We start from the raw sequence: 13,510 nt of genomic DNA on the forward strand, positions 1-13,510 counted from the left end.
GTGATTAGTTGATCCCCATGGGTTCTCCCTGTGAAAACATCCAGAATTGGACCACTTCTTACCCTTCCACCCTGGTCCTAGGCACATTGATAAAGCACCTACTTAACAAACATCAACTCACTTAAGCCTCACAGCAACCCTATGAGATCGTATAGTGGGATCCCGATTGAAGAGTTGAGGACATGGAGGCACAGAGAGGTCTTGCCTGGTGTTTTGCAGTGGCTGGTCTCTCTGCCTTGTTCTTTGCACCTTCATAGACTGTTCATGTGGATCATATCACATCAGTCCTCTGCTTAACCCTTAACAGGTTTCCATCTCCCCCAGCATAGGGGGGAAAGTCCTCACCCTGCACTTACAAGGTTCAAGCATGGTCTAGCTCCAGTTCTTCTCTGACCTCACTCCCTAACCTTTTCTCCCACGCTCTGGCTCTCCAGCCACATCAGCTCCTGTTGTCCTTAACACCCAGGCATGCTCTTGCCCCAGGGCCTTTGCATATGCTTTTGCTTCTTTCGGAAGAGCTCATCCATCAGGTATCCTCATGGCTGCTTCCTTCAGGATACTGCTTAGGACCCTTCACTGATCACCATTGTAGGGTAGCAGCTCCCCATTCCCAGACTTCTCTTGCCACATCTGCACACCCTGCTTTATTTTTTCCATAACCTTATCACCACATAATCTGTTATGTATTTCTTTGCTTGTTAATGATCTGTGTTTAGCCCCTAGCGTGTTCACTCCATGAGCACAGGGGCTGTTTTGCTGCTTCACTGCTTTATCTCTAGTGCCTAAAACATTTGATAAATATTTATTTTGTTGGATGAATGAATGTTGTATAGATGTAAGTGCGCATAATGCACATACATTAAGGAGCAGAAAGCCGCCCAGGCAGATCCTTTGGAAAAGAGGTGATCCCCTTGCTGGGCCGGTCCTGGAGCCCTTTGGCCCCCCACCTGCAATTCAGTAAACACGCCGCTTGGTTCTGTCGGCAGGAAAGTCGCATCTGTGCAAAGCCAACACACATCACGGGCAGTCCCTGTGGGAGGCGAACCTGTGCAAAAAGCTCCGCGACATCAAGGGGCTCCAGGAAGTGCTTTGCGCCACACACCGGCGGACCCAGCTCAAGTATTCTCAGTACGGGGACGATGATCTGCTGGACCTGATTGATGCTCCTGACATTGTTTGTGAGTGGCTAAACGCACAGCAGTGCATGTCTTATGGGTGAGCCTGGGGTGCCCCAGCTAGCTGGGCATTTATCTGTTCATCCTGAAGAGGCTTGATGAGCCATCTTGGTGTGCTGTGTCCCAGGAGGGCCACGGAGGTAAGCTTGCAAGGTGCTGCTCTTACCTGGAGTTTTCTCTTCTTTCTACCCAAATCTAGGAGCTGCTTTAGGGTCTTTGTCCCCATAGATCCCTTGTAGCAGCTGACCTTGCCAGCCCCCCTCGTCCTTTAGGGGCTCCCTGCCATTTTGGTTCTCTTCCTACCTCCTGAGACCTCCCTCTCTGTCCCCTTGCTGGCCGTCCTTTTTGCCCAATCCTACCCACCCCTCCTGGCATACTTGGTTTTCTTTCTCTGAGCTCTTTTCCTTAAAGCCTCATGATCTCCTTTGGGGTTTCCACCATTTGCCTCTAGTCAGGAGATTCCTGCAGCTTTGCCTTCAGCCTGAATATCATCGCTAGGTTCCATGCACAACCTCCCACGGTTCCAGCTGCCTTCTGGAAAAACTGCTGTTAGCTCTTTGTGGTTTATCTCTAATGCTATCGTTTTAAAGCCAAATGCATCTGGATTCCCTTTCCTAATCTTAGTCTTTCATCACCACCATTTTCTCAGCCCCCTCAGGTGTTTAGGAATCAGAAATGAACTAGGCAGTTTTTACTGCCCTCTGGGAGGTGACGATCAATTCTGCTGGGTGGGTGGAGTGGGGAGACCTTCCCTGAGAGGTGGCTTTACGCTGAGGAATGGCTAGATTCCTTCCCAAAGGAGTTAGGGGTAAGTGGAGAAAGGTAGTCTATGGCCCCTCCCACTCTGCTTTATCTCTGACCCATGTCTCTCGCATTTATCCCTGATGTGCAAGGATCAGCTCCTTAGAAAGCCCCACTTGATCTACAGTCCTGGGCTTGTTCTGTTAGCTAATATCCATTGAACTTGAGGGCTTCTGCCAGACACATTGCTAAGCACAATGTTATACGGGATCTCATTCGGCCCTCCCTCCAACACCAAGAGGGAGGTACTAGTATCCCCCCCATTTTAAAGATGAGGAAATAAAGGCTTAGGGAGATCAAAATACCTGTGCTGGGTGACCAAGCTGATAGTTGGTGGAGGCAGGAATGGAGCTTGGGAATTCTCCTTCGTGGACACCGTAGCCGCTTCCTTTGCCCCTGTCCACCCATGTACTGAGAAGTCGGGAGGTAGATACTTCAGCTGCACAGAGGGAAACCTGTGGCTCTAGGTGAGGCTGTCCGAGGGTGGTGGGTGGCACTGCTCTCAGAGCTGACAGGCTACCTACCTGGGCTGGGGGCTGTGTCTAGCAGTTTGTAGGAAGCCGCAGGGTCATCCTGTGAATACAGGGTTGTGTTCTACCCTGGTGGTGCCATTTTCCCTTAGATTTTCTTTTTTTGCTGATGCTGATTTATAAATTTGCTTGCTCTCAGGATCTTTCATTGGAAACAAACTAGCTTTATGGAAAGGGTGGGGCCAGAGCCTGTGGGAATGGGCTGGTAGAGATTCGTAGCTATTGTACGCAATTTGGCAAAGCATAGCTTCCTGCTGTGAAATCTTCACTTCCTTCATTATTGGGTGAAGCCAGCAAGCCCGTTACCTGGGACATTATACTTCGAGACCTCGAACTTCATAACAGCTCCTCTGGAAACAGATGACTTTTCAGTGGGATTTTATTGAGGGCCAAAGGAATTCCGCTAGAATACAAGCTCCCTGAAGACAGAGAGTTTGCCTGTCTGTTACAACTCTGTCCTGGCCCCAGAAGGGGCTGTGCCCAAATGGAAGGTCCTGGAGGTTGAAGAGAATTTCATCTTCTGTACTATTTGTAAAGTAAGGGAAGGACAGGTTCCTAGGACCAAGTTTTTGTGACTTCCTCCTTTCAGAAAGAAGACTGAAGCCCTCAGTTCAAGAACAACTCTCAGGTACAGAAACATTTATTCTTTCCCTTTTAATCTGTTTTTCTAGCTAAAACTGAACAAGAAGTTGAAATTATACCACCGCAGTTCTCCAAGATGTTAGTAACAGACTTCTTCCAGAAGCTGGTAAGTTAAATATCTATTATCCTGATAACCTAAGAGGACAGCTTTTACATTTTGTAAAAGGGGAAATGGCTATTAATGTTCTGATATGACTGCTGTGGAACATACTCTCCCAGATGGCTTTTTTCACTGAGTTCAAGGCCAATTGAACTTTCAAGTTTCTGATTCAGTCTTCAATTCCTACCACTAATGACACTCCATCCCAAAGGGCCCCCTGTCTGTGTTTTCGGCCTGCAAGCGATGGACACCTCCTCGGAGCATTCATTTCATCACAGAAGAAGGAGACCTGGGGTTCACCTTGAGAGGAAATGCCCCGGTTCAAGTTCATTTCCTGGATCCTTACTGTTCTGCTGCAGTAAGTGTGCACTGTTCTGGGTTTGGAGCAAAACTCACTGGCATCTTTGTCAGGGGATCAAACTGATGAAATGCAAAGAAAGCAACCCAAACATATTGATCTGGGTGCTTGAGTTTAGGGCGCTGATGAAGCAGGTTCATTTTACAGACTCTGACTTTATAAGAAAGTATAGAGAGAAAAGTATGAATTATTTTGCTCTCTTTCTTTTTTTTTTTTTAACATGGGCAGGCACCAAGAATCAAACCTGGGTCTCTGGCATGGCAGGCTAGAACTCTGCCTTGCTGAGCCACTGTAGCCCGCCCTATTTTGCTTTCTTGAAGCAAACTTAGGCCAACCCTTATTTTGTTAATGAAGGTAGAGACTGTATGATTCAGGGATTTTGAATGAACAAAGCATTGACCTTTACTTAAACAACACCTTTGCAGCTGGCGGGAGCCAAGGAAGGAGATTATATTGTTTCTGTTCAAGACGTGGATTGTAAGTGGCTGACTGTGAGTGAGGTTATGAAACTGCTCAAGAGCTTTGGCAAGGACGGTGTGGAGATGAAGGTCGTGAGCCTTCTGGAGTCTACGCTGTCCATGGTGAGTGCTGGCAGCCCCGGACAGTGAAGGGTAATGCAGGTGACAATTGTGATTTCAGCCCAGACTTCTTTACCATGCCCTCTGCCCTGCATTGGTCACATCTCACAAAATAACACATAATCTTGGAAACTGCTCATCATGGGTCAAACATATAATTGGAGAGGTTTTTTTGTGTGTGTGTGTGCTGTGTGGCGGGATCACATTTCATTATTTTTCCATGTGACTGTCCTGTTATTGCACCACCATTTATTGAATTTGTTTGTTTGTTTTGCTTGTTTGTTTGTTTTTTGGGAAGTGCATGAACTGGGAATCGAACCTGGGTCTCCTGCATGACAGGCGAGAATTCTACCGCTGAAGTACCCTTGCACCTTCGGGGAACTTTATTTATTTATTTATTTGTTTAGTGTGGTCATTCTGTTCTACATATATAATGAGCAATTCATAGTATCATCACAGGTTCATATTCATCATCATGATCATTTCTTAGAACATTTGCATCTATTCAGAAAAAGAAATAAAGAGACAACAGAAAAAAATTCATACATACTATACCCCTTACCCCCCTCCCTTTCATTTATCACTAGCATTTCAATCTAAATTTATTTTAACATTTGTTCCCCTTATTATTTATCTTCATTCCATGTGTTTTACTCGTCTGTTGATAAGGTAGATAAAAGGAGTATCAGACACAAGGTTTTCACAATCACACAGTCACACTGTGAAAGCTATATCATTATACAATCATCATCAAGAAACATGACTCCTGGAACACAGCTCTACATTTTCAGGCAGTTCCCTCCAGCCTCTCCATTACATCTTGACTAACAAGGTGATATCTATTTAATGAGTAAGAATAACCTCCAGCATAACCTGTTGACTCTGTTTGGAATCTCTCAGCCATTGACACTTTATTTTGTCTCATTTCGCTCTTCCCCCTTTTGGTCGAGAAGGTTTTCTCAATCCCTTGATGCTGAGTCTCAGCTCATTCTAGGATTTCTGTCCCACATTGCCAGGAAGGTCCACACCCCTGGGAGTCATGTCCAAGGTAGACGGGGGAGGGCAGTGAATTTGCTTGTTGTGTTGGCTGCAGAGAAAGAGGCCACATCTGAGCAACAAAAGAGGTTCTCTTGGGGGTAACTCTTAGGCCTAATTTTAAGTAGGTTTAGCCTATTCTTTGCGGGATTAAGTTTCATATGAACAAACCCCAAGATTGGGGGCTCAACCTATTGCCTTGATTGTCCCCACTGCTTGTGAGAATCTCAAGAATTCAACTTGGGGAAGTTGAATTTTCCCCCTTTCTTGCCATTCCCTAAAGGGGACTTTGCAAATACTTTTTTATTCACTGGGGTAACTTTTTTTTAATCCCCTAGTTAAAATAACCACTTGGAGTATGTTCCTGATTGAATTATTTTTTATTACAAAAGTAGTAAGTATTTATGGTAAGGAAAAAAAAAGCCGCTCCAAATGGTATGGGAAAGCTATACCATTTGGAGAGAAAGCCCCTCTCTACTCCAGAGACTGTCACTGGTTTCCTGTGGGATCTTGGGCACTGTTTTATGCTTGTAAAAGTTCATGTGCTCAGCTATAGCCTTAGTTTCTTTTTCATCCAAGTGGGAGAATCATACCACACATACATTGCTGTATTTTACTGCAGTTAATGCATGCCTTAGGCACTCCTCTGTACAAAAACACTCATTTATGCATTTAACAACTATTGGTTGAGCATCGACTTGTGCCAGGCAATCTTCTACAGCTGGAACTGGGACAGAAAGTCCCTGCTCCCACGAAACTGACACTAAAGAGGTAAATAAACGGTTGTGATTTTGATAAATATTATTTTTAAAAAAGTAACATGTAATATGATAGAATGTCAGGGGGTAGGGAGAGGCTCCTCTGGAGTTGGAATGAGGACAGGAATGATGAGAAAGAAGCAAGCCTCTAGGAGGGAACAGAAGGTTCCCTGGTGCCCTGTGACACAGGAGAGGGCAACAGGAAGCGAGGTGGGAGAGGGAGGCAGGGTAGGGAGGGCCCCGTTGGCAGGGATAGGGAGATAAGAAGTCACTGAACCTTCTCAGAACAGGAGTGACATCATTTGATGTTTATTTTAGAAAAGAAGCTGCTGCCTAGCAGCTGGTCAAATGACAGCCAGGAGGACAGTGAACTGGCCGTGGCAGTGCACCAAGCTGGTCATGTTAGGGGCTTAGACTATGGGTGGCAGTGGAGGTGGGGAGACAGAGGTACCATCTGGATTTGTGGAAAGGAGATTGGGAGAGGAGGGCGATGCCGCCCTTTGGGGCGTGAACAACTGCATGAGTGGCAGTCATTTTTCATAATGATGGGAAGAGCAGGGAGCCAGAGACAGAAAAATGTGATTTGCACATTTCTGATGCCATTGGTGCCATTGGACTTCCAAATGTACACATCAAGCACGCAGTTGGCGGTTCAAATGTTCAGTTCGAGGGAGAAGCCAGAGCTAAAAATAAATATTTGAGCATCTTTAGCATACAAGCTGTGAAAATAAGTGAAATCACCTGCAGGAAGGATGAGGTCCCACACTAAACTCTGAGACTCCTCAGACATTTAGAGGTTGGTTAGAAGAAAAATAGGAGCAAAAGAGGTTGAGAAGGAGAGTTCAGAGAGATAGGATAAGAGAGAGCTTCAGAAATCAATCTTGAAGGAAATCTTTCAGAGACAGAGCAGTCATCTGTGTTGAATACAATTAGGCAGAGCCATGCCACTGCCAATAGCTGCAGGTCAGTAATGGGTGGCCTCAACAAGAACCATTAGAGAAGGGGCAACAGAAAGCTGACTAGAGAAGGTGGACCTAAGGAATTTGGTGATTCCATTGATAGAAATGTTCAGAACAGGCAAATCCATGGAGATGAAACTGGATCTGTGGTGGCCAGGGGTTAGGGACAAGAGGGGATGGGGCATGACCATGAATGGGTATGGGATTTCATTTTTGGGGTGATGAAAATGTTCTGTAGAGAATGGTGATGGCTGCACAATGTTGTGAATGCACCGGAAATCACTAAGTTGGATACTGTAAAATGGTGCATTTTAAGGTATATGAATTCAATTTGATTTTCAAAAAGAAGACAAAGAAGTCAGTAGACTCACAGAGCACCTTGGAGAAGAAATCAAGGGAAATTGTGTTTTGGGGGGGGGGTTGAAACCCACAGAGTTGCTGGCAAAGTAATAGAGGTTCCGGCCAGAAACAGGAAGGAAGTTGTTTGTTCAAAAGAAGGTTAAATAAAAGAGTTCAACTGTGGACTGCAGGGTTGGGGTAGAGAGACAAGCCAAAAGGAGGCGTGGCTAGAGAGCAGGCCATCTTCCAAAAAGAGACTGAAGCCTACTGTCATGCCTTTGAACCAAGGGATAGGCCCTCCCATTGAAGAGAGACGGAAGAGGCTACCTTCTTACCGTGTCTCTGAACTGAGGGCAATGAAGAAGTTGATGTGGTGGTTAAAAGCCAGGTTTCTACCTCCAGACTGCCCAGATCTGAATTCTTGTTACCGGTGGTTGTGTGATCTTAGGCAAGTTATATTAATAGTTCTGCGCCTCCAGGAAAATGGGCTAAGTACTTAGGATTGTTGTCTGGACTTTGAGTTAGTTTATGAAAGCTCTTAAGACAGTGCCTGGCACAGACACATTTCAATTCATAAGAGGTGTCAAAATATTAACCATGATGATGATGACTTCTGCTTCTACTTTGCACCCAGCATGGGCTTGCTAGAGCATGACAGTTGAGTACTGTTTTAGCTTCTGAATCCTTTCTTCAAACAAAATAAGAAATGAGAACACATATAGCCCAGAGCAGCAGTCACTGAATTGAACTGATTGGTGCCTGGAGTACTGCCTCCTGCCCCTCTCTTTCTTGACTCTGTTGGAGAGCCTTCATTCCTTTCAGAGTGTATTTTGTTAATGACGGATATAGTGAGAGGAAGCCAAGGTTTAAAATCAACAAGTTGGAATCTGGCCCTGTCTGCACTAACAGGCTGTGTAACCTCCAGCAAGTTCGTACCTTCCTTGTTTCTCTGTTTTCACATCCATCTGATGTAAGAGCTGGACTTTCAGTGGTTTTCAAATTGAGCTCCATAGAGCCCTAAAGAGTCCAGAGCGGTGCCCCAGGAAGATTTGGGGAATGGCTGGTGGGGGGCATGCTGGATGAGGACAGGAAAAAAAGAATAAATGAAGGCAAGCAGAGAGAGCAGCTTTTCCAGAAGTGTGGCTGTGCAAAGAAGCCAAGGAACCGGGGTAGTAGGTGGGAAGGGGGCTGTTTCGGTTTGCTAAAGCTGCCAGATGCAATATACCAGAAATGAATTGGCTTTAACAAAGGTAATTCATTAGGTTACAAATTTACATTTCTAAATTAAGATCCAGAGAAAGATACTTTTTTTTCCTCCTATTATTTATTTTTATTCCATATGTTCTGCTCCTTTGTTGACAAGGTAGATAAAAGGAGTATCAGACACAAGGTTTTTACAATCACACAGTCACGTTGTGAAAGCTTTATCATTATGCAATCATCCTCAAGAAACATGGCTACTGGAACACAGCTCTACATTTTCAGGCAGTTCCCTCCATCCTCTCCATTACATCTTGGATAACAATATCTATTCAATGCATAAGAATAACCTCCAGGATAACCTCTGGACTCTGGAATCTCTCAGCCATTGACACTTTGTCTCATTTCACTCTTCCCCCTTTTGGTCCAGAAGGTTTTAGAGAAAGATACTTTGAAGAAAGGCTGCCAGCATCTGAAACACCTCTGTCGCACATGGTTGGCGTCTACTGGTCCTTGTTCCCAGTTCATTGCTTTCAACTTCTGATTCCAGTGGCCTTTTCTCTAAGCTTCTGTGGATCTTCATTTAGCTTCTCTTAGGCAAACTCTGGATTTCATCTCTTAGCTTAGCTCTCCAAATGTCTGTGTCCTAGGTTCATCTTTGTGTCTCTCTGTTGGCTCTGAGCTCTTGCTCTCTCCATGAGCTATTTTAAGGACTCCAGTAAACTGATTAAGACCCAACTTGAATGGGTGGGCGTCACGTATCCATGGAAACAACCTAATCAAAAAGCCCCACTCACAGCAAGTCTACACCCATAAGATTGGATTAAAAGAGCATGGCTTTTCTGGGGTACAGGACAGTTTCAAACCAGCATGGGGGTACAGGAGTAAGTAAGGCTTTTCAAAGGAGATGCCACAGGCAACTCATGAGCACAGGGAGAGGTTAATGAGGAACAAAAGAGGGAGAGGAGATTGAGATCAGGCACATGGGAGGGTTGCTCTTTGGAGACAGATGCTAATAAGTATAAAGCCAAGGATATCCTTAAGACAGAAGGCCCTCCTGCTGAAAAGGGCGTGTAAGTGTTTTTAGGAGAAGGTATGAAATGGCTTTCTAGGAGGAAAGGAATGAAAGCTCTAGGAAAATGTATAGTTGCTATTGGGTACGTATTTAAGGGTTTGTGGGGATCAGGGTTAGAATTTCTAGGGAAGCCAGTCAGCTTGGTAAATTCCTCTGGCAATGTGCAGCTGTTTGGATGCAGGCCTGGGGGAGGCTGAGGGTACTGACGTTTTACTGTGTAAGTATGGAGGAGGAAGAGAACTGAAGGTATTTGTAGGGGAGTGACTATAATGCTACATAGTGGAGTCTAAGCAGGATGAGTACAGCAGGATTTGTTTGCAGTCCTCAAGTTTTTTTTTTTTTTTTTATTGGCATGTACAGGCACCGGGAATCGAACCCCGGTCTCCAGCATGGCAGGTGAGAATTCTGCCTGCTGAGCTACCATCGCACCACCCTCAAATGTTTTTTTAAATGATAGTATATGTTGCCCTATAGAGCATGTTGGGATTAATGGTCAGTTTTATAGGAAAGGGAGTGACACCTTCATCCAAAGGAGTGTAACTCAAGATGGGTATTTTACAACAAATATTCCTCTTACTGCTACATAACTCATGTACAAAGTATATTGGGATATAATGTATGCAAATTTATATAGACAGCCTGATTTTACTGCCTGAGGCATAGTTTGGTGAACAACTCTTCTGCAGAGTTCCCATTTGAGTCCTGTATGTTAGAGTAATATCTTCAGTGTGGTTTCGAATCTTTTAAAAACAAACAAACAAAAAAAACGGAGAATTAAGTGAATGAAAGCAGACTGCAGAACAGTGTGTGTAGCCTATTCCTTTTTTTTTGTATCTGTGTGATGGGGTCACATTTCATTCTTTTTCCATGTGAGTATCCTGTTATTGCAGCACCATTTGTTGAATTTTCAAAAAATTAAAAAAAAATTTTTATTATTATGATCATTCTGTTCTACGTATATAATCAGTAATTCATAATATCATCACATAGTTGCATATTCATCATCATGATCATTTGTTAGAACATTTGCATCAATTCAGAAAAAGAAATAAAAAGAAAACAGAAAAAAATTCGTACCTAACATACCCCTTATCCCTCCCTTTCATTGATCACTAACATTTCAATTTAAATTTATTTTAACATTTTTCCCCCTATTATTTATTTTTATTCCATTTGTTTTACTCATCTGTTGATAAGGTTTGTTTTTTGTTGGTTTCTTTTGTTTGTTTGTTTTGGGAAGTGCATGGGCTGGGAATTGAACCCGGGTCTCCCACATGGCAGACGAGAATTTTACCACTGAACTACCCTGGCAGCCCCCTGTAGTCTATTCCTTTTAAGAAAAGACAAATAGTATAGTGCTTACACACATATGAATGCTTATATATGCAATTATCCCTATATGCAAGTATTACACAGTGGTTCCCTCAATGGCGGGCCTGGAAGTCAAGGCAGGAGAGTGACCTACTGTTCATTGTATGAATTTTCTTATTGTTTACCATGAATATATATTACTTTACTGTTATTTATTTATTTATTTATTTTGCATGGGCAGGCACCTGGGTCTCAGGCTGTATTACTTAGAAAATTATATAATAAGAACCTGAAGTTGCGTGTGGTTACTAAGCCTAAATTACTACTTACTGAGCATATGCCTTATCACTGAGTTTCAAAATTATATTAACTTGGTGTTAAAGAGGACTTACAGAGTGTGCATCTTAAACTTTATAACCACCTCGAGGGTTTCTAACATTTTTTTTTTCTTTTTTATGTGCAGCATAATAAATGCGCCACATACTCTGTGGGAATGCAGAAAACTTACTCCATGATCTGCTTAGCCATAGACGATGATGATAAAACTGATAAAACCAAGAAAACCTCGAAAAAGCTTTTCTTTTTGAGTTGGGGCACCAATAAGAACAGACAGAAGTCAGCGAGCACCATGTGCCTTCCTTCTGTTGGAGTTGAAAGGCCTCAGGTCAAGAAGAAGCTGCCCTCTCCGTTCAGCCTTCTCAACACCGACAGTTCTTTGTTCTAATGAGAAAAAACCAAAGTCTGGCCCACAATATTTCCGAGGGCTGACTGTGCCTTAATATTTGTGCCATCACAGAAAATTTCTAAAAATTCACAAATCCTTTCTCACATTGTAAACCTGCAACTGAAGCCTCTAGAAATGTGCGGATAACAAGCTGATGTGAGGTGTTCACTATATTGTTGCAAGTTATTTATTATAGAAAGTATTGTAAATAGAATAGTGTTAAAAATGTGACTTTTTACTGGTTACAATTATGACTTTAGTCACTGTTGGAATTAAAGTTTGCGTTACCTACATTAGTCTTATTTGTAATAGTTTCCAAGTGTGGGTAATAAGAGACTGTTCCATAATTTAGAATTCAGATGACCCCTGAATTAAGGCAGGTCAGGGGGATTACAATGATAGATTTAAATTAGTGTTTAGAGCTGCTTCCTAATGGGAATTCATTAACCTAAAATAAGATTTTACTATTATTTCTATATAATATGAATGCTACTTCAAGATAAAGTCTAATGCCAAATTGGTCATGACTTATTAAATAAAAACAATTTAGGAGCAGCTTTCATTCTAGTTTCATGTCATTTACAAGATGCTAACACAGTGGCAGTGTTAGGTGAAGATACTGTCTACAAGGTAGGTAATATTACTGTTTGATACTCAAAACATTTTCCACTTTTGGGGAGAAAGTACGTAATTGTATATTTTAATAGCATCTTGGGTTGAAAGCTAGTTTGATATTTTATAAGGTAAAGATATAAATGATTCTAGCTTAAAGATCTTTCTAAAATGACATTCTGCCAATTGATTTTTCTTGCTATAAGTTGGATGACACTGTGATTCTGTTAAGACTCACTGTTGACATAGAATGGGTATATAGCTAAAAACTTAACACTGAAATCTAATTCTGAGAATTAACAAGAATTTTTTATTGCTTATTATTTAAAGGGAATTGACCACCTTTGGAAAAGTGTATCCAGTGTTCCTAGGACCATGTTTTGTATAAATATTTAAATAAACATGTTCATTTACAGTAGTGATGTTTTTTACTGTTATTTCACCTTTAATTTCTTCCTGTTTATAAGATTTCTCCTTTAATGCACAAAAATTTGTATTTTTTTAAATTAAGATCTCATAAAGCAGGGCTGGGTCTTTTGAAATTATCTTTAAAATATATGGTGCTGAAGCCTTCTGCTCCCACATGAAGTTTCATGAGGACTAGTTCTTAGGGTTTGGGGGACAAGGTCTAAAAGTTCTGTCTATTTTTGGTTATAGGTGTGTCATACAAACAAAAGATAGTAATATTGAGATGACAAACAGAAAAATTGAAAGGACCAATTTGCTAACGTTACCATATTTACTGACAGAGGTTTTAATAGCTTTCACAAAAATGTTTTTCCCAGCTTTTAACAAGAATTGAACTTTGGTGACTTTAGCTAGAAACAGTGGAATTTGGTTGGTAACAGTGCTTGTGAGCCTGGAAAACTCAATAGAAATTCTGAGAATGACTATAGTCTAGAAGTCTCTGCATTTCAGGTACTGGGAGGAGAGTCCTTGATTCACGATAAAAGAAGAGTAGGCCTTTACAACTTGCCTTGAGCCCCAAATTTTACTATATAGTAAAATACTATATAGTATTTGAATTCTTTTTTTTGTTTGTTTCTTTGTGAAAATTTTAATCTCTCCCCTTTTTTAAATTAAAAAAATATATAACAACAAACAGGCACATTCTTATGATCATTCTGTTTTACGTATATAATCAGTAATTCACAATATCATCACATAGTTGCATATTCATCATCATGATCATTTCTTAGAACATTTGCATCAATTCAGAAAAAGAAATAAAAAGACAACAGAAAAAAAATTTATACATACCATACCCCTTACCCTTCCCTTTATTGATCACTAGCATTTCAATCTAAATTTAT

At 42.0% G+C, this 13,510-nt stretch overlaps 1 protein-coding gene across 2 annotated transcripts in view; it reads left to right on the top strand.

The window, feature by feature from the left end:
• Window positions 1–12,615, top strand: part of RHPN2 (rhophilin Rho GTPase binding protein 2) — a 62,627-nt gene extending 50,012 nt beyond the window's left edge. For both annotated transcript variants that reach the window (XM_077132243.1, XM_077132244.1), the window contains exons 11-15: window positions 987–1,178; window positions 3,178–3,254; window positions 3,460–3,606; window positions 4,032–4,187; window positions 11,325–12,615. In XM_077132243.1, coding sequence (XP_076988358.1) covers window positions 987–1,178; window positions 3,178–3,254; window positions 3,460–3,606; window positions 4,032–4,187; window positions 11,325–11,585 — 833 coding nt within the window. In that variant the 3' untranslated portion in view covers window positions 11,586–12,615. The remainder of the gene's footprint in view (window positions 1–986; window positions 1,179–3,177; window positions 3,255–3,459; window positions 3,607–4,031; window positions 4,188–11,324) is intronic.
• Window positions 12,616–13,510: the final 895 nt, after the last annotated feature.

This window comes from Tamandua tetradactyla, chromosome 16 (assembly GCF_023851605.1).
Source record: "Tamandua tetradactyla isolate mTamTet1 chromosome 16, mTamTet1.pri, whole genome shotgun sequence".
NCBI lineage: Eukaryota > Metazoa > Chordata > Mammalia > Pilosa > Myrmecophagidae > Tamandua > Tamandua tetradactyla.